General features: G+C 44.7%; 3 protein-coding genes and 1 long non-coding RNA gene across 5 annotated transcripts in view; 3 read left to right on the top strand and 1 right to left on the bottom strand.

The window, feature by feature from the left end:
* Positions 1 to 61: 61 nt before the first annotated feature.
* On the top strand, positions 62 to 6,816 carry LOC117832059 (WW domain-binding protein 11). Its single transcript, XM_034711019.1, has 12 exons — positions 62 to 223; positions 673 to 759; positions 863 to 894; positions 992 to 1,085; positions 2,466 to 2,662; positions 3,266 to 3,399; positions 3,859 to 4,025; positions 4,153 to 4,380; positions 4,535 to 4,660; positions 4,753 to 5,034; positions 5,241 to 5,426; positions 5,701 to 6,816. The coding sequence occupies exons 2-12, from the start codon at positions 696 to 698 to the stop codon at positions 6,378 to 6,380; spliced, it is 2,190 nt and encodes a 729-aa protein (XP_034566910.1). The 5' UTR covers positions 62 to 223; positions 673 to 695; the 3' UTR covers positions 6,381 to 6,816.
* A 119-nt stretch (positions 6,817 to 6,935) lies between these two features.
* On the bottom strand, positions 6,936 to 7,279 carry LOC117831928. Its single transcript, XR_004635107.1, has 2 exons — positions 7,172 to 7,279; positions 6,936 to 7,084 (listed from the first exon to the last, which is right to left on the bottom strand). It is a non-coding gene; the product is annotated as an uncharacterized LOC117831928 (long non-coding RNA).
* Positions 7,280 to 9,526: 2,247 nt separating this feature from the next.
* On the top strand, positions 9,527 to 16,980 carry ddx47 (DEAD (Asp-Glu-Ala-Asp) box polypeptide 47). Its single transcript, XM_034712261.1, has 12 exons — positions 9,527 to 9,751; positions 9,939 to 10,032; positions 12,555 to 12,743; positions 12,826 to 12,897; positions 13,066 to 13,184; positions 13,374 to 13,445; positions 13,558 to 13,674; positions 14,659 to 14,805; positions 15,514 to 15,651; positions 15,738 to 15,808; positions 15,911 to 16,040; positions 16,218 to 16,980. The coding sequence occupies exons 1-12, from the start codon at positions 9,623 to 9,625 to the stop codon at positions 16,413 to 16,415; spliced, it is 1,476 nt and encodes a 491-aa protein (XP_034568152.1). The 5' UTR covers positions 9,527 to 9,622; the 3' UTR covers positions 16,416 to 16,980.
* Positions 16,981 to 19,374: 2,394 nt separating this feature from the next.
* The window catches only part of LOC117832928 (myosin-10), an 89,680-nt gene continuing 85,137 nt past the window's right edge, over positions 19,375 to 23,917 (top strand). Inside the window, exons 1-2 of one of the 2 annotated variants that reach the window (XM_034712259.1) lie at positions 19,375 to 19,739; positions 22,919 to 23,296. In XM_034712259.1, the coding sequence (XP_034568150.1) occupies positions 22,952 to 23,296 (345 nt within the window). In that variant the 5' untranslated portion in view covers positions 19,375 to 19,739; positions 22,919 to 22,951. The remainder of the gene's footprint in view (positions 19,740 to 22,918; positions 23,297 to 23,917) is intronic. The other variant, XM_034712260.1, reaches the window with a different exon arrangement.

The raw sequence follows: 23,917 nt of genomic DNA, 5'->3' as shown, positions 1-23,917 counted from the left end.
TTAATTTAAAAATAATTAAATCGCTTCTTATCATGGCGTCACATCCGCTTCCGGTCTCGCTCGCGGCAGTAAACATGGCGAACGGCTAACAGAGTCAAGCTCAGAGTCCCTGAAGTCTTTGGATTTACCTTTCAGAGCTGTCACGGAACATTTCTCGGTGCCGTTGGCAGCCAGCGGAGTGTGTGTCGGGCGTTCAGCTCGACAGGTTTTACCTGAATCAAAGGTAAATCACGTTTTCACCGTCTGTGCTGCTACTGATGCTAACGCGGCCTGAGCTACAAGTTAGCATCCAGCTACCTACTGACACACGTTTGAATGAGATATAGAGATTTAAGCAGCATTTACTCCTCTCTGTGATGATTTACTGAGCTTTATTACACTGTATTATCAAAGGGTGACTTTATGCTGCTGTAATCGTGTCAATTTGGTGTTAATCAGGTAGCTAATAGAAGCTAAACGTGCAGTTAAGCTGCAAAAATCAGACTTATACTCAGCTGCATGCATCAAATCAAAACATGCAGTGTTCACATTAAGTTGCATTGAGCTAACCTTCTTAAAGAAGCTCTGAAGCACCCTCCAGTGATGTCCTTTCATTCATTGCATGACATTAAATGTTGATGTTGGATTTGTGCACAGAGTTTCACCTTGTTGTCTGGTTCTATCTTCCTGCAGGGTGAAGGAGACAAACCTGCAAGATGGGGCGACGTTCAACCTCCTCCACCAAGAGTGGGAAGTTCATGAATCCCACCGACCAGGCCAGTAAGTCACCTGCTGGAGAACACCTGAAGGATCATGAGTGTGTTGTTGTTATTGTTGTGAGGATGATTACTAATGAACACTTGTGTTTTCACCTTCCTTACAGGGAAGGAGGCCAGGAAGAGGGAGCTGAAAAAGGTAAGCCCACTTTGAATCTGCTCTGTCATCTTAAATATAGACCAGCAACCTCAATGTGTTCATAACTTAATGATTCATGTGTTAATAATCCTTCCAGAACAAGAAGCAGAGGATGATGGTGAGAGCGGCGGTGCTGAAGATGAAGGATCCCCGGCAGATCATCAGAGACATGGAGAAGCTGGATGAGATGGGTAAGGATGTTGTTGTTGTTGCAAAGGTCAAGTGAAGTGTAGCTTCTAGCTTTTGCTGTCTGAGCATGTGCAAGAAACACACCGTAGAAGTCTAAAAGGATCAAAGAAGCCGGACTTTCTCACTTAGCACACTCACATTTCAACTGGTAAAGGGAGGCCAAGGTGTCTTATCCTTGCCTTTACTCTATTTGAATGCATTCAGATGAAGCAGAGGCCAGCTGTCAGATACCCTCAGATTCATTTCTGCAGGTTTGGAGATTGAAAACATTGTTATTTTATAATAATAATAATACATTTTATTTAAAATGGCCTTTCTTAACACTCAAGGCTACTTTACAGAGAGGATTAAAGCACAATAAAAGAAATAAAAACAACAAGCAAAGTAACACCAAGTTAAAAATGAAGCAGGGTAAATTAAACAGAGATTGAGTTTTAAAATTTGATTTAAAAAGGGGTAGAGAGTCAATGATTTGGATGTCAGGTGGGAGTGAGTTCCAGAGTTGAGGAGCAGAGCGACTGAAAGCTGGTGCTGAGACGGGCAGAGGGCACAGAGAGGTGGAGGGAGGAGGAGGAAGACCTGAGGGAGCGAGAGTGGGTGACAATGTGAAGGAGATAGGACAGATATAGGGGGGCGAGAGGTTGTGGATGGCCTTGAATATGTAAAGGAGGATTTTGAAGGAGATTCTAAATTTGACCAGGAGCCAGTGAAGCTGCTGGAGGACGGGGGGGGTGATGTGGTGAAAGGAGGGGGTTCTAGTGTTGATGCAGGCTGCAGAGTTCTGGACCAGTTTAAGTTAATGGAGGTATTTGTGAGGGACACCAAAGAGGAGTGAGTTACAGTAGTCAATACGGGAGGTGATGAGACTGTGGACCAGGATGGCAGGGGTGTGAGGGGTGAGAGAGGGGCGGAGACGGTTGATGTTGCAGAGGTGGAAATGTGCAGACCGGGTTATGTTATTGATGTGAGAGTTGAAAGAGAGTGAGCTGTTGAGGATGACACCCAGACTCTTTACCTGAGGGGAGGGGGACACTGTCGGCTGTGTATTAAACTTTAAGGGGAGACTTTCTGCAAACACAAAGAGCTGCAAAATAAGCTTAGAAACTGTGATTAACTACCAACAAGCACCCTTTAATACTTGTTTATCTATCACACTTCTTATCGTAGTCCTACATCAACCGCAGGTCTAGTCCCAGTCTCATGCAGCCTTACTAGAAAGGATAGTCTCCTTTGTAATAGTTTGTTTCCCCCATCATATCAGGCTTTTAAAGACTCTGTCAGCACTCGTTTATTAGATCCATAAAGTCTTCACACTCTCAGTTTCACGATCATATAAAATCTTTTTCTCTTAAAGGAATATTTCTGTTCCTTCTTCTTCACAGAGTTCAACCCGGTCCAGCAGCCCCTGCTGAATGAGAAAGTGCTGAGGGACAAGAGGAAGAAGCTTCGGGAAACCTTCGAACGTATCGTCCGTCTGTACGAGAGAGAGAACCCCGACACCTACAAGGAGCTGCGTAAGCTGGAGCTGGACTACGAGACCAAACGGGGACAGCTGGCGCTCTATTTCGACTCGGTCAAGGTGTGTTTAGTTCCTGTGTGTGTTTACTGAAATGCATATGTGTTATAACCTATTTATTAAAATGTGTTCAACCAGAAGAACCTCACTGAGATTAAGAATCTCTTTCACAAGAGGGAGTGTCCTGGTGCAGAGCAACACATCATTTTAAGAACATGTCACAGATTACTGAACAGACAGTCATCGGTCAGAGCTTCCACAAGCTGATGCATCTTCCTCCAGATCCTTCCATCTGCTTTAAAATACTTAAAGGGACCAGCTTGCTCAGACCTAAATGCTCCTGCAGCAGTGAACCTACAACTCCTTTTTTGTCCCTATTTCAAGACAGAAAGCAGAAACCTGTTCATTATATTTCACGCTAAAGATTCATATAAACTGATGTGACTTAGAGAAAGTGGTTCACACTTTTATAATCAGCTGGGATGTAGCACTGACGACCTTTAGTTTAATTTTCACACCATATTTTGACCGTTCTTCAAAAGGTTTCAAACATTTGAATTAAAAACAGAAACAAAGGTTTATTTGGAGAGACAGTTTCTTTGTATCCTTGATCCTTTGTCCCCCCTCGCCTTAAACCATCATGTGATCTGTTGACCTTCTCCACAGAATGCAGAGTCCGTGGAGGTCGACAGCATCCCATTGCCAGATATGCCTCACGCCCCCTCGAACATCCACATCCAGGACATCCCACTACCAGGAGCTCAGCCTCCCTCCATCCTGAAGAAGAGCTCTGCTTTCAGGTGAGCATCAGAGGGAGAGACTGTTGGTCAGGACGCCCAATTCTTTGGACCAATCAGGCTAAGCATCAACACAGAAGCTAGAAACTGCAGCATTATGGATGAGATCTGCAGCTTGATTTATTTTAGATTCATAGAAGATGCAAACCAGATTAAATGTAGACCATATTTGGACTTTATTAATCACTTCCCTCTGCACAGTTTCATATTTCTTCACCTGCTGTTCACTGTATCAGATCAGCTGTCGACTTTAGCTAAACTGACATCAAGTATTACTTCTCCAAAGCTTCCAAAGATGATGCATGCGAGGAGTATCCACATATGTTTGAGCTCTGAATAACTAATGATGACTGACTGAGCTTGATTCAGTCCGATCTGTCCCGTGTGTTGAAGTTTCCTGCAGCTGAACTCGGCGTGTGATGCTGCAGACTCTGTTTCAAAGGCTCTCTGTTTCTCTCTCAGTAAAGGACCTCTGTCGTCATCCACCGGGCCAGCTCTGGTGACCGTGCCTGGTGTGCCACGTCTACCTCCAGGGAGGAAACCTCCAGGTCCCCCACCTGGACCTCCACCTCCACAGGTCCTGGCCCTGTACGGCATCCCCTCTCGACGAACTTACGGCACAGACATCGGTAACACACACACACACACACACACACTGCTCCCTCAGATCCCTTTGATTTACTGTTACACCATGAATACAGTTTTCTCCTGTGAGAGCTCGCTGCTCAGTTTCCTGCTTCACGTCTTCTCGTGCAGAACCCTCCATCCCTGGGCTCGAAAAGGACTCTGTCATGGACTTGGGAAGAGATCGGGACAGCGGCAGTGACAGCGAACGGGATCGGGATGACGAGGACGACGAGAGCGAGTCTGAGGAGGACAGCGAAGACGAGAGAGAGGAGAGGGACGACATCGAACAGAGGATGAGTGTGGACCGGCTGGAGGACCTGAGGGACAGAGAGGAGGACAGAAATGACAGACATGCTGGTGAGAGTGCAGTGAAGATGAGGGACAGTTTACAGATCCCTTAAAGACCTCACGTGGGACCCAAGGACCCAAACTCCGGTTTAGTGGATCAGTTTCACCTCCAGGATGTTTTCATGCTCTTCAATCTTTTTGTTTTAACTTCTTTCTCTCTCAGGTCGCAGCGTTCGTTTCGCAGACATTCCTCCTGAAGCTCCTCGTGAAGGAAAGAGGAAGAAGAAGAGGATGGTGAAGAGGACCAAGGCCATCACTCCTCTACAGGCCATGATGTTGAGGATGGCAGGTACTGACGTGTAACATCGTCCGCTGCTCTCCTCTCGAGTCCTCTCCCCTCGACTTCAATCCTGACGTCCGATGTTTTGTTTCCGTCCTCAGGTCAGTCTGTCCCTGAAGAGGAGGAGGAAGAGGAGGTAGAGGAGGAGTACACGGACGACTCAGACACATCAGACATCGAAGACAGGGGACCCCCAGGAGAGAACCAGCCCCACCTCATGGCCAATCAGCGTCTACCCCCGCCGTCCGGGCCAGTGGGTCAGCAAGCGCCTCCACACCTGCAAGGTCCACCTATGACCGGGCCCCCGCCACTGGGTCCACCCCCGGCTCCTCCTATGAGGCCTCCTGGTCCTCCCTCAGGTCCGCCTCCTGGTCCCCCACCAGGTATGTTACAGCTGCGTGTTAAAACTCTGCTCTGCCTGCAGACCGGATACTTTGATAAACCCCTGAGGCTGTTGTTTCTGTAGCTCTGAGGGTGTGGAGTATTTCAGTGACACGGTCTCTGGTCAGGATTCTGTGTGTTGATATTTGAGGCGGCGTGTCACGTCGTCTCTTTACGACACTCGCATCATAAACTCTGTCATCATCAGGCGCTCCTCCGTTCCTGAGACCTCCTGGTATGCCTGGAGGCTTGAGGGCTCCGATGCCTCGTCTTCTACCTCCTGGACCTCCACCTGGTCGCCCCCCTGGCCCTCCACCAGGCCCCCCTCCTGGCCTGCCGCCTGGCCCCCCACCACGAGGACCCCCTCCCAGACTCCCACCCCCGGCTCCACCAGGTAGGCGCATGTGTGATCACATCTGTGTGCAGGTGCAGATGTGTGTGTGTGTGTGTGTGTGTGTGGGAGAGTTCCCACAAAGCTCTGCTGTGTTGGAGAGTGTGTGTTCCTCCTGAGGGAGCGTGACGTCGCTCTGTGTTTAGTTTAAAGTCGTCACTGCTCGTCTGCAGAGAAAACAAACTCCTCGGTGTAGAGATATGAAGCATGCGTTCTGCAGAGGAGGAGGAATGTCTCGTGAGTTTCTCATCCAAACGTCTGTCTGGTCTTTTTAAAGGTATCCCTCCTCCTCCACCGAGAACAGGAGCGCCCCCGCGTCCCATGGCTCCCCCGCTCTCCCTCTTCCCTCCGCCGCTCAACTCCAACGTGCTCAGCGCTCCTCCAAGCATCGTCCAGCGACAGAAGGGCTCAGGACCCAGCCAGGACGGTCCTCAGGGCAACATGCCCCCCCCTGCTCTGCCCATGCCCATGAGACCTGGTGTCATGCAGATGCCTCCTCCTCCTGGGACCGCTGCAGCCGCCTCCGGCCCCAACCAGGGAGGCAACCCCCACCACGCCGCCACCATCGAGAAGAGAGCAAACATCACCTCAGTGGCGGCGGCTGGAGGCGGCCTCGCTGCAGGTCCCGGCTCCGGCGGGGCCACCATTTCCGCCAAACCTCAGATCATCAATACGAAGGCGGAGGTCACCCGGTTCGTTCCCACGGCGCTTAGAGTGCGCAGGGACAAGGGCGGAGGGATGCCCGGGCCCGCTCTGGGGCCCGTGGAGAAATCAGGCGGAGGACGGAGGGGCGGCGACGACGGCATGGGAGGGGGAGCGGCGCAGAAACTGCACGCAGCAGGCGGTCTCATGGGGCTGATCAACCCGGCTCAGATGGGCGCCGTGTCTCAGAGCAACGTGAAGACGAAGGACCAGGTGTATGAAGCCTTCATGAGGGAGATGGAGGGACTCCTCTGAGACTCAGGACGGGACTGGGGGGGGGGGTGTTTTGTGCAGCACTCTGGACTGAAGGAGCGGCCATGTTTTAGGTGCAGAGTCATAGAGGAAGCTGTCTTCAAGGCTGACAGCTAGACCCGATCCTTTTTAGTCCACCAGGTTTCTGTTCTTTTACTGATCTGCACTTTGATTTGCTGTTTCTCAGTGAAGGTGAATTTCATGTGCACAAAGATCGGATACTTCATCAGAACGTTGGAACAGGAAGCAGCTGACCCTCGTCAGAACATCACTAACATGTTCACTCATGGTTTCACCTCCAGCTCTGTTTTTTTATGATTTTATGACTGTTTAGTTTTTCTCTACCCAACATGTCGGTCTTCAAAATAAATGTCTGTATTGAACGGAGACTGAAGGTGTGTGATCTGCAGCTAAATAAACACTTTTGACATTAACTTTATTCCTGATTCAGCGTCAAGTTCAATATTTAAGAAGCTCGTTGACACATTTTATTCTCTGTGTTTTTTAACTTTCTGGTTGAAAGGATAGAAAAGATGTGAGGGACACTAACACACCAGGTCAGCATACAAAGATATTTATTCCAGCTGTAATTTCTTCTGTTAAATTCCATCTCTCTTCTCATGATCTGGTCTTATCTTAGTCTTCCTTCATCCACGGACCCCAGTGCTCAAAACTAGGATTAACCAGGAAGCTGCTTTTTGTAGGACCTGAGAAAACAACACATGAATAATAATGTTGCATCATTAAATAAAAGCTTTTAAAGATTTAAAGATATCTGAGAGAAATGCTCATACTTGGACAAAACCCTCGAGCAATGATCTCCAGCTGAACGGAGTCCCAGAACTCTTCAATGATGACTCCACTGGACCCTTCTTCAATGTCAAACCCTAACAGAGAGAAACATCATTTCTTTTAATTAAAAACATCCATCCATCTTCTCCCGCTTATACAGGTCCTGCAGTCTCAGCAGGGAAGCCCAGACCCTCCTCTCCCATGACACTTCCACCAGCTCCTCTGGGAGGACACCGAGGCGTTCCCAGACCACCTGAGAGACATAATCTCTCCAGCGTGTCCTGGGTCGTCCCTGTGGTCTCCTCCCAGACAGACATGCCTGAAACTCCTCCCCAGGGAGATGTCCAACAAAGAGTCACTCACAAGAATAAACACACACACACACATATAGGCTTATCTGCTATTTACACACATGCATGTATAAGGTTGCAAAGGGGGTGGAAAAGTTTCTGGTAAATTTCCATGAGAAGTTAAACTGGGGAATTTTGGAAATATTCAAAAGTGGAAATTATGGGAAGTAACTGTGAGTTGAGGGTAATTCAAGAAAGGTATCATATCCAAGCCCCCACCCCTCCCCCACCCAACCCATTCAAGAATGAACAAAATGCAATTGCAAATGCAACAAAGTCCCATTCAACATACAAATAAAAATGCATCTTCCCTCAAGCTTCTCCAGCCTCTGCAGGATTGTAGAAGTCATCAGTGCTTCATGTGATGGAGGAATGCACAGTGCATGTAGGAGGGCGTGGTCTCTATAGCCCTGCAGTAATCAGTGTGCCATGTGCATGTGATTGAGGAATAGCAGAGATATTTAACTGTGTTTGATGAAATCTGGTTGTTTTATTCAGAATTATTCTAAAATATATTTTCCACAACTGTATTTAACTTCCCTATTAATAAGAGCCAACCTTCAGTTTATTAAAGTCCTGCTTTATTCCTGTTTATTCCCGTGGGAAGTTTCCAACTTTGAAAATTCCCAGAATTTTGCAACCCTATGCATGTCAGAGATCACTTTTATTTTCTGTGCACAAGCTGTAAAATAGAAGCATCTTTGCATGACTCTAGGGGCTGCTGAGGAGCAGGGAGCACAGACAGGGACAGGAAAAGACTTAACAGACTGGTCAGGAGGGCCAGTTCTGTTCTGGGCTGTCCTCTGGACTCCATAGAGGAGGTGGTTTGAGAGGAGGATGTTAGCCAAGCTGACATCCATCATGGACAATCCCTCTCACCCCCTGCATGAGACTGTGGGGTCCCTGAGCAGCTCCTTCAGCAGCAGACTGAGACTCCCACCCTGCAGGACGGAGCGCTACCGCAGGTCCTTCATCCCATCTGCAATCAGACTGTTTAACACCAGCACTGCTGTGTCCCGTTAATCAGCTGTTCTCATCTTTCATTCCACTACATGGAAGTTACTATGTGACTTGGCACATTCACAAATAACTACTGGATCCATCTGAATCACACTGTTCTTCATACTGTGTATGTTTGTTTTTAAATAACCTGGTGCAATTTTTATTGTGCAATAACTTACCTTATCTATTCATCAGATAGAAGTGTACATAGTGTGTATACATCTGTGATAGTTGCCATATTTTATTTTATTTTACTTTATTTAATTTTATTTGATTCTATTTTGTTTGATTCTATTTTATTTCATTTTATTCTATTTTATTTTATTCTATTTTATTCTATTTTATTTTATTCTGGTTTATTTTATTCTATTCTATTTTATTTTATTCTGGTTTATTTTATTCTATTCTATTTTATTTTATTCTATTTTATTTTATTCTATTTTATTTTATTCTATTTTATTTTATTCTATTTTATTTGATTATTTTTCTATTCTATTTTATTCTATTTGATTTTATTTCATTTTATTCTATTTGATTTTATTTCATTATATTTGATTTTATTCTATTTTATTCTATTCTATTTTATTTTATTCTATTTGATTCTATTCTATTTGATTTTATTTCATTATATTTGATTTTATTTCATTATATTTGATTTTATTATATTTGATTTGATTTGATTTGATTTGATTATATTTTATTCTATTTTATTTTATTCTATTCTATGCTATTTTATTTTATTGTATTGCATCTTCAGTTTGCAGAGCTGTGTGTGTTTAAACCATAGACTGTATAAAAGGTTTAAACTTGGGGCAGATGGAGCAGTGGAACCTCACATGGAGTCAGCAGTAAAGATCTAGAGATGCATCTTCAGGAGACAGAGATCAGAATCCAACCCTGAGGACTCATGTCTCTCTGTAACACATCATATAAAGTCTTCACCTTCCTCCTGTGTCCAGGTTCACCAAAGTTACACCATAGACTGTATCCACCCTGTTTAGGTTTACACCCTCTGAGAGGCACAGCGTCACTTCCAGGCCGACCATTGGCTGCTTCCGCGCCTGCGCAGTGAGCACCTGACGACACGTTGGGGCGACCAGCATGGCGGACATGGAGGAGAGCGTGAAGCCAAACACAGATGAAACCCTCGGTAGTTCTGGGAGTGATGATGATAGCAGTCCGGTGAATGGAGCTGAGAGTGAGGAGGCAGTGAAGAGCTTTAAAGATCTGGTGAGTTTATTTAGGAGAGAAGAAGAAGACGAAGAAGAAACGACATGTAGCATCATAAACAAGGGGTAGCATAGCAGTTTAAGCTAGCTCTGCAGCACTACAGTCTGCTTTATATCCTGTTCTGTATGTTTGTGACTCTGTTATCAGCACGGGGACACCTCTAACTGTGTGTGTTCACTGTCTGCAGGGGGTCACTGAGGTTCTCTGTGAGGCCTGTGATCAGCTGGGATGGAAGACTCCAACGAAGATCCAGGTAGAAGCCATACCTGTAGCTCTGCAAGGTGAGAGATCACATCAACAGTGACTTATTTCTGCTCATCACAGGTTCTTAACATTAGAGGATTAAGTTTATACATGAATAACTGTCAGGAGTGCTCCAATTTAATCATTTGAGACACAACCCACTCCACAAGACCCACCAGTGTCCCAAAGTGATGCAGAAAATACAGAAAGTGGTGCATAAGAATGAATTAAGATGCAGGGGAGAAAGTTTGCATGCTCTACATTCCAGGGAGAGGACTCCTGGAACCCTACGTATTATATATCATCACCCTGTTAAAATAATGGACTAGGAAGTCCTTTTTTAAAGTTTTTGGGAAAACACAAAAAACCTTACCAAATGCAGAGTGTATGATATTTAGGAATCATTTCCATTAAAAAAGGCCTTGACAGTGGATGACTGTTGACATACAGAGAATGTTGTGTGTCAGTTATAATATTAAAGCTCCTGTGAGGAACTTTCTGTTTGTGTTGACTTTGGCGCCCCCCTGTGGACTAAGTGATCTTGCTTATTTTGTCCTGTACATGTGTAAATTATGTTATCTCCTCCTGCTTAACTAACAGTCAATTACTTCACTTATTAAAGCATATTTACTGCAGAAAAAGCGTTTTTCGTGACGTGCTGTCCATCACCTCATCTGACACCTACCCTCTCACAGTGATTTCAGGCTTTAAAATAACCAAACAGAAATGATCAATACCTTTTCTAATAATCTTGTTTGCTTTTCTGGGTCATAAAGAGGCATCCCTGTTCTTTTCAGTCCATTTCATGACCACTCAAAAACTCCTCACAGGAGCTTTAAAGAATAAAGTGACTTTAAACCTGGGTTAAACTGCCCTTTTATCCCATAGTGCAAACTCCAAACTGAAATGACCCTGAGATAAATTAAACAAACGTCAGGTCAGTCAAACTGATCAGGAGGCAGTCCCTCTCCTCTCTTCTCCTGGTCTTCTTTGCTGGGTTTTTATTGATCTTAACTAGGGGTGACCCCAAATAGTGGAATATTCAACGATTGGTTCTAACGAGTTTTAGTCGACTGCCAATCTCATAGTTGAATATTTGCATATGAAACGTGGATCATTCCATTCAAACCATGGGGGTGCTCAATGTCTAATTTTACATTATTTTCCTGTTTCCCTTAAAAATAGTGTCTCATATCCTATATTGATATAAATATAGACTTATTTAATGTAATTGGGTCATGACCGAAAGGATAAGATCGCGGGTACAAGCGGCTGAAATGAGTTTCCTGCGAAGGGTGTCTGGGCTCGGCCTTAGAGAGAGGGTCAGGAGCTCGGAGTAGAGCCGCTGCTCCTCCGCGTCGAAAGGAGTCAGCTGAGGTGGTTCGGGCATCTGATAAGGATGCCTCCCGGACGCCTCCCTTTAGAGGTGTTCCGGGCACGTCCAACTGGGAGAAGGCCCCGGGGTAGACCCAGAATGCGGTGGAGGGATTATATCTCCCGCCTGGTCTGGGAACGCCTCGGGATTCCCCAGGAGGAGCTGGAAAGTGTCGCCGGGGAGAGGGATGTCTGGGTCATCCAGTTCTGACTACTTTTTGAAACCTGACTATTAACTGTCCTTTAATTCCATAAAGCAAACTCAAAATGTAAATAACTCTAACCTAAACTGAACAAATGTCAGGTCCATCAAACGCTGAGGAGGCGTGTCCCTCTCCTCTCTCCTCCAGCTCTTCTCTGCTGGGTTTTTGTACCTATCCCAGGACTCTTCAGTTTATCCCCTGAATCTTCATCCTCTGTCATCTTTGATTTGACTAACTATGTGGTAAACACTCGACAGGCGTCACATGTTTCATGGACTGAAGGTCCTGGAACTTCCTCTCTGTGATTAGCAGAGCAAGAATCCTGTTTAAAGCTTCTTCTTCTTCTGCAATATAGATTCTGCTGCTTCTTAAAACAGCTGCCATCATGAAAGCTTTGTCCAAGTCAGACATCTTATCCTAAGGATAAGGACTTTGACATGATGATTGGAACACCAATATTTAAAGGCACTATGAGGAGTTTTTAACTGTCTCAGAAACAGACTGAAACTGATACTGATGCCTCTTTATGACCCTCAAAAGCATACAAGACCATCTCCAACAACACTGACACCTTCTCTGTTGTCATTCTAATGCCTGAGACCGCTCTGAGGGGGTCGGTGTCAGAACAGATAATTGACATCTCGCTTTAGAAACACCCTTTTTTGGCTGTTTTCATTGCAAATAATCACATTGTAAGATAAGTCTAAATGTTAAAAGACAACAGGATGAGGTTATTGTCTGAAGACAATTATTTTGCATGTACAGGACAAGAGATAAGAGGTATCACTTTGTCCACAAGGGGGCGCCAGAATCGATACAAGCTAAAAGTTCCTCACAGCAGCTTTAACAATAAGACAGCAGAGACAATAAATATAGAAATTAAGGTACTATTTAAAGACATGAATCAATAAAGGTATTGCACAGGAAATCAAAGTATTGCAGAAGTATGTGACACCTGTTTGCACCTTCTTCTCTTCCTGCAGGAAAGGATGTCATCGGTCTAGCAGAAACCGGTTCAGGAAAGACCGGTGCCTTCGCGCTGCCGATCCTCCAGTCCCTGCTGACTTCCCCCCAGAGGCTCCACACCCTCGTCCTCACCCCGACCAGGGAGCTGGCCTTCCAGATCGCTGAGCAGTTTGAGGCTCTGGGCTCCAGTATTGGAGTAAAGTGTGGTAAGTTTCCATGAAAGGCCAGCTGGTTTGAGATGATTCAGATATTTCTTTATCCCTAAGACTTGTCTGATTTCTGCTGCAGCTGTCGTAGTGGGAGGAATCGACATGATGTCCCAGTCCTTGGTGTTGGCTAAGAAACCTCACATTGTTATTGGTAAGTGAGCTATGATTAACAGCAGGTCATCAACTCTCAGATTATCAGTGTCCATGCTTCTGCTTAACTCCAGCATTTCTATAAACAACCTCCTCACTCTGTCTGAATGAAAACATCCTCCTCTGATCATCCCTGAGTACATGATGAAGTGAATCTTTGTGTTTGCAGCCACACCTGGTCGACTGATAGACCACATGGAGAACACCAAAGGCTTCTCTCTGCGAGCTCTGAAGTTCCTGGTGATGGATGAAGCAGACAGAATCCTCAACATGGACTTTGAGACTGAGGTGGGTGGTGAGGAACTCTGACTGCTTGGTTTCAAGTAATACACCCTGACCAGGTATCGGTTATGTGTGGGAAACACAAACTTCCACTACATCAACCTCCAGGAGGGGTGACTGTATGATCAGAGATCCTGATTTGTGCCTGTGAAAGCACTCTCTTTAGTTTAAGGTGTCTTCCTGTTCTTTCACCAGGTGGATAAAATCCTGAAGGTGATTCCCAGAGACAGAAAAACCTTCTTGTTCTCCGCCACCATGACCAAAAAGGTACCCAGACATGTATCTGTCCTGGAGAAGGTGTAGTCAGGTGTTGAGGTGTCTGTTATTATTTGAAAGTGGAAATCTGACACAGGAAGTTGCTCTTTCCTCTCGCCTCCAGGTCCAGAAACTTCAGAGAGCCGCTCTGAAAGATCCAGTGAAGTGCGCCGTATCCACCAAATACTCCACAGTGGACAAACTCCAGCAGTACTACGTCTTCATACCGGCCAAGTACAAGGTAAGAGCTGCTCAGTCTCATGTAATGTTTTAAAGGTGACATATCAGGCTTTTTTCATCAACATATATTGGTCTAAGAGGTCCCCAAAACATGTCTTTAAAGTTTATGCTCATAAAAGCACTTTGAAATCAGATTTTGACATGCCTGAAAAGCCCTCTTCTTCAGCCCTCCTCAGAACAGTCTGTTTTCTCTCTGACCACGCCCCCTCAGGAAGTGGGTGTGGCCTCGGCTGTCAAGCACGTTGATCTAATGTTTACATGTTGGCTGAATATACACGGCTGCTCGCAGACCCGCGTTACTTCAACCCTCTGAATCTGATCCAGAATCTGATCCTGACAGAGAGGCGCCTGCAGCAGGACCTTTCTGAACCATTGGTCACAGATTTAGTGTTTCTTGTTGTTTTATTTGTCAGCATGTCGACGTGTGTCTTGGTACACAGCTACCAACATGTAGCTATGTAGCTATGCTAACTAGCGCTAGCACTTTTCCATGCAAACTAGAAATCATCCACTAGATCTTCAAATCTGCAGACGTGGGGAGTCAAAGCGACCTTTGTGTTTATTAAGACAGCCTACAACTAGCATGCCTCCCTCCTAAGCTCCTTGTTAGCACACATGTGTGCAGGGAATGAAAAACAGAGGAGGGGTTGAGTTGTATTTTATACAGTCTATGGGTTGAACAAGCTCCGAGCTCTGACTTCCTGTTACAGACCGGATGGCGTTGTGACGTATGAAAAACACTGAAAACTGAAACGGCTCGTTTCAGCACACATTTACAGAAAGGTGGAGAAATCAGAACAGGGGCAGAATGGATTCTTTGACTTTTCAGGGGGTTTGTAGACAGGGACACAGACTTCAGGGAGAGGACCATTAAAAAATCCATTCTGCATGATATGTCACCTTTAAAACCTGATGCACATGTTCCTCCTCTGTGCACAGAACACCACACTCATGCTTTGTTGTTGTTGTTGTTGTTTAATCCCAGGACTGTTACTTGGTGTCCATCCTGAACGAACTCGCCGGCAACTCATTCATGATCTTCTGCAGCACGTGTAATAACGCCCAGCGGGTGGCGCTGTTGTTAAGGAACCTTGGAATCACTGCAATCCCTCTTCATGGACAGATGAGTCAGGTAGAGCTGCAGAGGAACACACATGCACACACACACACACCTCCTGCACAGGTTCATCTGAAATCGAAACAAACAATATAATTTCAAAAACCCAGCAGAGAAGAGCTGGACCAGTGAGGAGAGGGACACGCCTCCTCAGCGTTTGATGGACCTGACATTTGTTCAGTTTAGGTTAGAGTTATTTACATTTTGAGTTTGCTTTATGGAATTAAAGGACAGGTAATAGTCAGGTTTCAAAAAGTAGTCAGAACTGGATGTTGGAAATGTGTTAAGATTAGGGGTGAGCCCGACTAAGGATCTGCTTAGTGGAATCTGATCCATCAGATTTTGCCCGTAGTGGATGAATAGTGGAATGTTTGTTGTTTTTCCTTATTGACCCAAAGTCTGCATGATGGACATGAAGGTGCATTCAAGGACCGTCGTAAATGTGCATTACAGTCCTTTCATGGCTTTTTTCTGTGAGTCAAGAGAATCTAAATACAGTCACAGTGGTCACATGAAGAATGTTTTCTAAAAACATCTGTAATGTAGCAGATTTACTCGCCCCTGAGATTTTTAGTGGGGAAAAAATTGCAATCTTTTCAAAAAGCTGTCAGAAAATCAGTCTTTTTGGGCCGCAACAGTCACAAAACACTCTGTGAAATCCTGCAGGGACTGAGTAGTAAGTGTTTTGTGTTAATGAATTGTCATATTTTCTCTCTTGATCAGAACAAACGTCTCGGAGCGCTCAACAAGTTCAAGTCAAAGTCCCGCTCGGTGCTGCTGGCGACAGATGTGGCGTCCAGAGGACTCGACATTCCTCACGTAGACTGTGTCATCAACTACGACATCCCCACTCACTCCAAGGTACCCTGCTGTGGATTTGGTTTCACTTAGTGGTTGTCATGTAGCCTGATTTGATGTGAATGAATCTTTGGATCTGTCTCTTTCAGGATTACATCCACAGAGTCGGACGAACCGCCAGAGCGGGGCGGTCTGGAAAGTCCATCACGTTTGTCACTCAGTAAGAACTTCCTGTTTCTCATCAGCATGCTGCTTCATGTGCTTCAAGTAAGAGAGTGACAACGGGCCGACTGAAGTAAAATGTGATGTTCTGTCCTCTTAGATATGATGTGGAGCTTTTCCAGCGAATTGAAACCCTGATTGGGAAAAAGCTTCCCGCCTTCCCGACGCAGGAGGACGAGGTGATGATGCTGGTGGAGAGGGTTAGTGAAGCTCAGAGATATGCACGGCTGGTAAGTCTTCTTCACTCTCTAATCACGGCTACAAATGTCTCTCTAATGCAATGCTTTACACAGAATCATGTTGTTAATTAAACTTGGTGGAGATTTGGTTGAAACAGGTCATGTGTATTGAGAAACTCCTTTAGAAAAAAGAAGCCCATGAATGATTCAATGTCTGGTCTTTCTCAGGAAATGAAGGAACAAGGTGAGAAAAAGAAAAGGCCCAGAGGAGGAGACAGAGACGAGGATGACACAGAGCAATCCAGCGGAGTGAGGAAGAAAGTGAAAGGTGGTTTAGGTGGAGGAGGAGGAGGAGGAGGAGGAGGAGAAGGGGGGAAAGGAGGGGTGAAAAAGAGAGGTGGAGGAGCCTGGAGGGGAGGGCGCTAAAGCCTCCAACATGAACAGACTGTATATAAACCTGACATACCCACAACAACATGCCTTTAATGTTTGTTTTTCATGTAATATTTCATCATGTTATTTCACCATATTTACATAGCGTCCATTTAAATCTAAACATCACACTTTTAAAATGTTAAACTGCTTTATTACATCTTTAAAGATCCATAAACATCAACTTTAAAGCTTTGAGGTTGATACACAGCTAAATAAGAACATATGTTGGAATTTGAAGACATAGAAAGCCATATTTCAGGTTAATTTTAGATGTTTGATGAGTTTTAAAGTGTTTTCACTTGAATTATGACTCAAACTTCCACAATACATCTTAATTAGAGTTAATAAGATGAAGAAGTGACGTTAAACTAACGTTTTGTCCGGTTTATTGTGTCATTTATAACATAAAACATCAAAGTGTGACATTTTAGAGATAAATGGAGTCCTAGTAAATATGGTTTGATTCAGTTAGTAATCTATTTAATTTCAAACAAAGGTTTTCCTGTTCCTTTCAGAGATATTTCTATTTGTAATAAAATAACTCGGTTAAACACAACACTTGTTTTGATGGACTTGGTGATTCACTGGGTGATATGTTGCTTTCATGTGGAAGAGGATTAGAGCCACTGAGAAAAAAAATTAAAATGAAGGTCCAAATTTTTTCATTATTATTATTTTTCTGGTACACTGTTTACAGAGCAGCAACATCAGAGCCGTCTGGGCTTTTCTGCAGCTGGATAGTGACCCGGTTGCGCTCTCGGCTGACACCTGATTGAATACACGTTATTTTTCTCAATAAGAACGAGTAGGCAGCAAACTGGACACTGAGAGTCTGAAGTATGCTTCTGTTAGTAGTCTCAGGCTTCACTTTATGACTGCATGTCAGACTGAAGACTGCATGTCAGACTGCATGTCAGACTGCATGTCAGACTGCATGTAAGACTGCATGTCAGACTGAAGACTGCATGTCAGACTGCATGTCAGACTGAAGACTGCATGTCAGACTGAAGACTGCATGTCAGACTGAAGACTGCATGTCAGACTGAAGACTGCATGTCAGACTGAAGACTGCATGTCAGACTGCATGTCAGACTGCATGTCAGACTGAAGACTGCATGTCAGACTGCATGTCAGACTGCATGTCAGACTGCATGTCAGACTGCATGTCAGACTGAAGACTGCATGTCAGACTGAAGGCTGCATGTCAGACTGAAGACTGCATGTCAGACTGCATGTCAGACTGCATGTCAGACTGAAGACTGCATGTCAGACTGAAGACTGCATGTCAGACTGCATGTCAGACTGAAGACTGCATGTCAGACTGCATGTCAGAGTGCATGTCAGACTGCATGTCAGACTGAAGACTGCATGTCAGACTGCATGTCAGACTGCATGTCAGACTGAAGGCTGCATGTCAGACTGAAGACTGCATGTCAGACTGCATGTCAGACTGCATGTCAGACTGCATGTCAGACTGAAGACTGCATGTCAGACTGCATGTCAGACTGCATGTCAGACTGAAGGCTGCATGTCAGACTGAAGACTGCATGTCAGACTGAAGACTGCATGTCAGACTGCATGTCAGACTGCATGTCAGACTGCATGTCAGACTGCATGTCAGACTGAAGACTGCATGTCAGACTGCATGTCAGACTGAAGACTGCATGTCAGACTGCATGTCAGACTGAAGACTGCATGTCAGACTGCATGTCAGACTGAAGACTGCATGTCAGACTGAAGACTGCATGTCAGACTGACGACTGCATGTCAGACTGCATGTCAGACTGCATGTCAGACTGCATGTCAGACTGCATGTCAGACTGCATGTCAGACTGAAGACTGCATGTCAGACTGCATGTCAGACTGCATGTCAGACTGCATGTCAGACTGCATGTCAGACTGAAGACTGCATGTCAGACTGAAGACTGCATGTCAGACTGCATGTCAGACTGCATGTCAGACTGCATCCGCGTAGAATATTTTAATGAGCCTGATCCTTGATATTCTGCGTGTCAAACATGTTACCCGTATTCAATACAGTCAGTTATTTGCATTTTGTTGCTGTAGAAAATTCAATTCAGGGGGAAAACAACCTATTTGGCGTTGTTTTTGACTTAAGAATAATAATGTTTGGTTTTTTTTATCAATTAATCGATAATTGATCGTTAACATTTCCAAAAAATCGATCACGGAAAACACTTAAAATGTACATCCCTACCAGGTAGGCATGACAATAAATAAAAGACAAAACAAAAAACAAAGAGGACAAACAGAGAAACCTAGAGACAGAACAATACAATACAAACACATGACAGCAGTGAACAAATTAAAATCAATTTAAAAGCAAGTGCAGGGATGTTGAGTTATGGGATGGGATGAGAGAGGGCAGCTTTAGGGATTGTTGCAGGTGATTCCAGTCATTTGCAGAGGAAAACTGGAAGGAGGTGCGTCCAAAGGAGGTCCAGGTCTTTGGGTGTGATGAGTCTGATAAGGCTCGACCTTCATTTTTTTGTTCCCCCAATGTCCCAAATCCTCTTCTATACTTTCAGACACAAGATGGCAGTGTTGCCCTTTACAGCAGCAGCAGTAATGAGGTGTATGCACTCTGAATGGGCCGTCATAAACTGATTATTCTCTATTTGTTAAACTTGAGATCTTTATTTTTGTGCAGGCTTACATAAGAAGGTTGTGCAGTAATTACATGTTATTTTGGGCTCTTTTTTTTTTGCAGTATCTATTATTTGTTTTTAACGCATGTAAGCGGTTTGTGTGAAATTGAGGGGTTGGTTTCTTCCAGCCAATGACTGACAGAGGGAGAGAGAGACCGCAAAGTGAGGGGCCAATTGTCTCCGAGCTGCTCTGGTGGGTGTGTGCCATGCATAGATATTTGGGGGATAGATTTAAGGATAAATCCCCCCTCACATTTAACACTTTGAAATTCCTTATCAGTGTGAGAACTAAGAGATTATGAGGCATCAGCCCCACATTCAGCTCAGGTGCATCCTCCCACACAGAGTGTGAGTGTGTGTGTGTGCAGTGCATTGTTCTGCAGGGTCACTCTATGTGAGTGCAGTCCGGTGTAGCCGGGTGCAGCAGCAGCGGTCAGGTCTCTTTAGGAGGGGCCCCAGTGTGGAGGAGGCAGCAGCAGCAGCAGCGCTGTGCCTGTGCTGCATACCAAAGCCCCAAATACATGCCTGCAGTTCAGCTGTGTGGAGCTGCTGGTCTCATACAGGGTCGCCTCATCATCAGGGGGGATATCGGGACTGCGTGGTGAACAGGATCGGACTACTGCTTCGCTGAATAACGTTACACCAGGTGAGTCAGGTGTGTGTGTGTGAGGTGTGTGTGTGTGGGGAGCTTATTATTACAGTCAGGATGGAGGATGGAGCTCACGCTGGTTGCTCTTATTATGGATCTAAATGGACCTGATGTGAGATTACTTCCAGTCTAAGCTGCTGAACATTATTAGAAACGTCAAAGGAGACCATACTGCAAACATTACACCGGGTAAAGTTAGTTTAATACCTAATATTAGATTGTTTTTATGGTTTTAGGGGGCTTCTTTGACACACAGCTGCCTACAAATAAACACATAGCAAACAGAAAGCTCTTATTAGTTATGTGATGAAAGCTGAAAGAGCTCAGTCTCATAAAAATCAAAGAAAACTCAGTTATTCTGCTTTTTCTTGTAACAGGGACAACTTTTAGCTGGCGTTGCCATAGTAACAACGTTATATATCTGCGCAGGTTCATGTGCGCAGGTTGATTAGCGCAGGTTCATGTGCGCAGGTAGATTAGCGCAGGTTGATTAGCGCAGGTTCATGTGCGCAGGTTGATTAGCGCAGGTTCATGTGCGCAGGTTGATTAATAATGATAGTAAACAGGACTCCAGGCTACTGCTCTCCGTCCTCCTGTGTCTCTGGAGGTTTTGCCCAATGCACAGTCATCGTGTGTGTTGTGTAAGCTGCTGCAGACCATAACTCCGTGTGTGATAAAGTGGATCTATAAAAGCACGATTTGCAGAGGAAATAATGGAACCAATACTGATTCTGATCCCATTCACGACGTCCCTCCGTGCTGAGAGTAACCTACGCAGTATGCGCATTGCTGTTGTGCAGAAGCATCCAATGAGTAGTCATGCAGACTGTCAGAGACGCACTGAAACCTGGGTTTGAATGAAGTCCAGCTTTTAATTCGTGTCGCCATTCAGCTCCAGATAACATGCTCTGAACTCATTACATATGGTGTGTCCCCCTCAGTGTGTGTGTGTGTGTGTGTGTGTGTGTGCAGGAGATTTCATTCATGCATTCCAGTGTTATCCTGTTTTCACACAGTCATTAGAGTCAGGATTAAACAGCATTAAATGGGTTTATTACTTTGTATTTCAAATTAGAGCAAAAGTTATCATGTAACAGTAGTTAGAAAAGTCTTTGAACAGGTAGAAGCCTCGAGCAGGACCAGAACTTATAGGTGGGAAGCCATCTGCCTGGTGACCAGAGACAGTAAAGATATTCAAATACAAACTTTATCAATTACAGTAACTTGAAACATGATAGTGATATTTCCCAGGGTTTGACTGACATGATAATCTCTATGTTTGTTATTGCCTTAAAAGTTTACTCATGAAACTTTACATATGCCACTGTTGTCTAGTGTAGTCTTATTATTTACACAACCCCAGCTCAGTCCACTAATAAGCAAGTACTTTGCAACAATGGAGAAATTAACTTAATTTGAAAGGTAGAAACCTCAGGTAGAACCAGAACTAATAGGTGGCAAGCCATCTGCCTGACTAGTCAAGACAGTACAGATGTTCAAATGCAAACTTTACCAATTAAAGTAACTTGAAACATGATAGTGATATTTCTCAGGGTTTGACTGACATGATAATCTCTGTTTGTTATTGCCTTTAAAGTTTACTCATGAAACTTTACATTTGCTGCAGTTGTCTGGCACAGTCTTTGTAATATTATTTACAGAGCCGAAGCTTAGTCCACTAATAAGCAAGTACTTTGCAACAAAGGATGAAGATAAACTTCCTTTGAAAGGTAGAAGCCTCGAGCAGGACCAGAACTTATGACCAGAGACAGTAAAGATATTCATATACAAACTTTATCAATTCCAATAACTTGAAACATGGTAGTAGAGATATTTCCCAGGGTTTGAATGACATGATAATCTCTATGTTTGTTATTGCCTGTAAAGTTTACTCATGAAACTTTTCATATGCCACCATTGTCTAGTCTAGTCTTATTATTTACAGAACCCCAGCTTAGTCCACTAATAAGCAAGTACTTTGCAACAATGGAGAAAATAAACTTAATTTGAAAGGTAGAACCAGAACTAATAGGTGGCAAGCCATCTGCCTGACTAGTCAAGACAGTACAGATGTTCAAATGCAAACTTTACCAATTAAAGTAACTTGAAACATGGTAGTGATATTTCCCAGGGTTTGACTGACATGATAACTTATTTCTTTGTTATTGCCTCGCAGTCTAGTCTTATTATCTACTTAGTCCACTAACAAGCAAGTACTTAACAACAGTTGAAAGGATAAACTTCCTTTGAAAGGTAGAAACCTTGAGTAGAACCAGAACTAATAGGTGGGAAGCCATCTGCCTGACTAGTTGAGACCGTGAAGATGTTCAAATGCGAAGTTCACCAATTCCAATAACTTGCCTTGTGATACTGGCGTAATCAAAACACCATATACATGATAATGTTACTGATATTTCCCTGGGTTTGGCTAACATGTCACTCTGCCAAAGTTATATATCATGACTCATAGGTAGACAGCTTAGTCTACCTATGAGTGAGCACTTTAAAACATGATAAATGATAACCTCCCTTAGAACATGTAGAAACTTGGGCAGAACCAGACTCATTGGAGGGAGACTGTCTGCCTGAGCATCTGAATCATGACAGTCAAGATGTTCAGATTTAAACTCATCCTGTTCAGATGAACCTGTGACTTGACTTGAGTATTGATTAATAGATAACCTGTTGTACAAGTTATAGCTCTTAAATTTACCTCATAAGTATTACCATCTAGAGCAGGTGTATAGCAGAGTCTTACAATGACTTTGTTACACCGGTAATGATAACATTCCCTTGAATAGGTAGAAACCTCCAGCAGAACCAGACTCATTAGTGCCAAGTCCATTAATAAGCAAGAACTTTTCAGAGCTGTGGAAAGGATGAACTTCCTTTGAAAGGTAGAAACCTCGGGTAGAACCAGACTCATATAGGTGGGAAGTTATCTGCCTGACCGACTGGGTCAAGGAAGTGGTTTTGCCCCAGTACAACTGTTGTTTGTTATTGCAACCCAGTAAGGAACATAAACCAGGTCTAGTATGATCCATGCTTTGGCCAATGATACCCTGGTTTTAGGGACTGCATTATAGACAGGTTTGGAGTTGAATTCTGGTCCTGGTTTTGTCACAATACTTTCTGTCACTCATGTAACATCAAACCCTCTCTCCTGTCTGTTCCAGGTGGCCACGTCGCTCTGGTAAACCCCAGGTAAGATGTCTCATCGGAGTGGGCAAGAGGACCCGGAGCGGTACCTGTTTGTGGACCGCGCTGTCGTTTACAACCCGGCGGCGCAGGCCGACTGGACGGCCAAGAAGCTGGTGTGGGTCCCCTCGGAGCGCCATGGCTTTGAGGCAGCCAGCATCCGGGAGGAGCGTGGCGAGGAGGTGCAGGTGGAGCTGGCGGAGAACGGCAAGAAGGTGATGATCAACAAGGACGACGTCCAGAAGATGAACCCGCCCAAGTTCAGCAAGGTGGAGGACATGGCCGAGCTCACCTGCCTGAACGAAGCCTCCGTCCTGCACAACCTGAAGGACCGGTACTACTCGGGACTCATATACGTAAGTAGACCTGGACCCTTCAAAGTCTGGGCTTGTTTATACTTTCCACTCTGGGGAATGATTAACCTTAAAGCTCACAGACCCTCGGCTCTCCCAGCTGGAGGTTGAGTTTCACCTCCCTCTGTTATGACTGCTGAGTGACGGACAGGTTGTACATGCTCTCCTGTCTTACCTTTCAGCGTCTGACTTCTACACTCTCATGTGAAAATAGGAGCTGATGTGTAATCCTTAGAGAGTCCTGCTCCTGATCGAGTCCTGACCCCATGCTCTCATATCCACACACAGGATGAGTGACAGATCTCACTAGTCTTTTAACCAGCCCAAATGTAGGCCTCCTTCATAAACACCCCTGGTTTCAGTTTGTTTGTCCTGGTCTGCGCTCCTACTGGTGGGGCTTGTTTGATCACTGAGGCGGCTCGACCTCTCTCCCTCTCTCTGCTGTGGAGGTCTGTGTAAAACTGAGCAGACTGCAGGGTTACAGGGATTCAGTTTGTCTACTATCTTTATCTCTTTTCCACATTCAGTTCAAGATAGAAAACATACATGGATACAAAGGGACCAGGTGACATCACTGTTTCTCTCTGCCACTTTCAGTCCGTCTACACCGGACACAAATCAGAA

Source organism: Notolabrus celidotus, chromosome 20 (assembly GCF_009762535.1).
Source record: "Notolabrus celidotus isolate fNotCel1 chromosome 20, fNotCel1.pri, whole genome shotgun sequence".
NCBI classification, from domain to species: domain Eukaryota; kingdom Metazoa; phylum Chordata; class Actinopteri; order Labriformes; family Labridae; genus Notolabrus; species Notolabrus celidotus.
The sequence above is the reverse complement of the archived record's forward strand: the minus strand, read 5'-3'. Positions and strand labels throughout refer to the sequence as shown.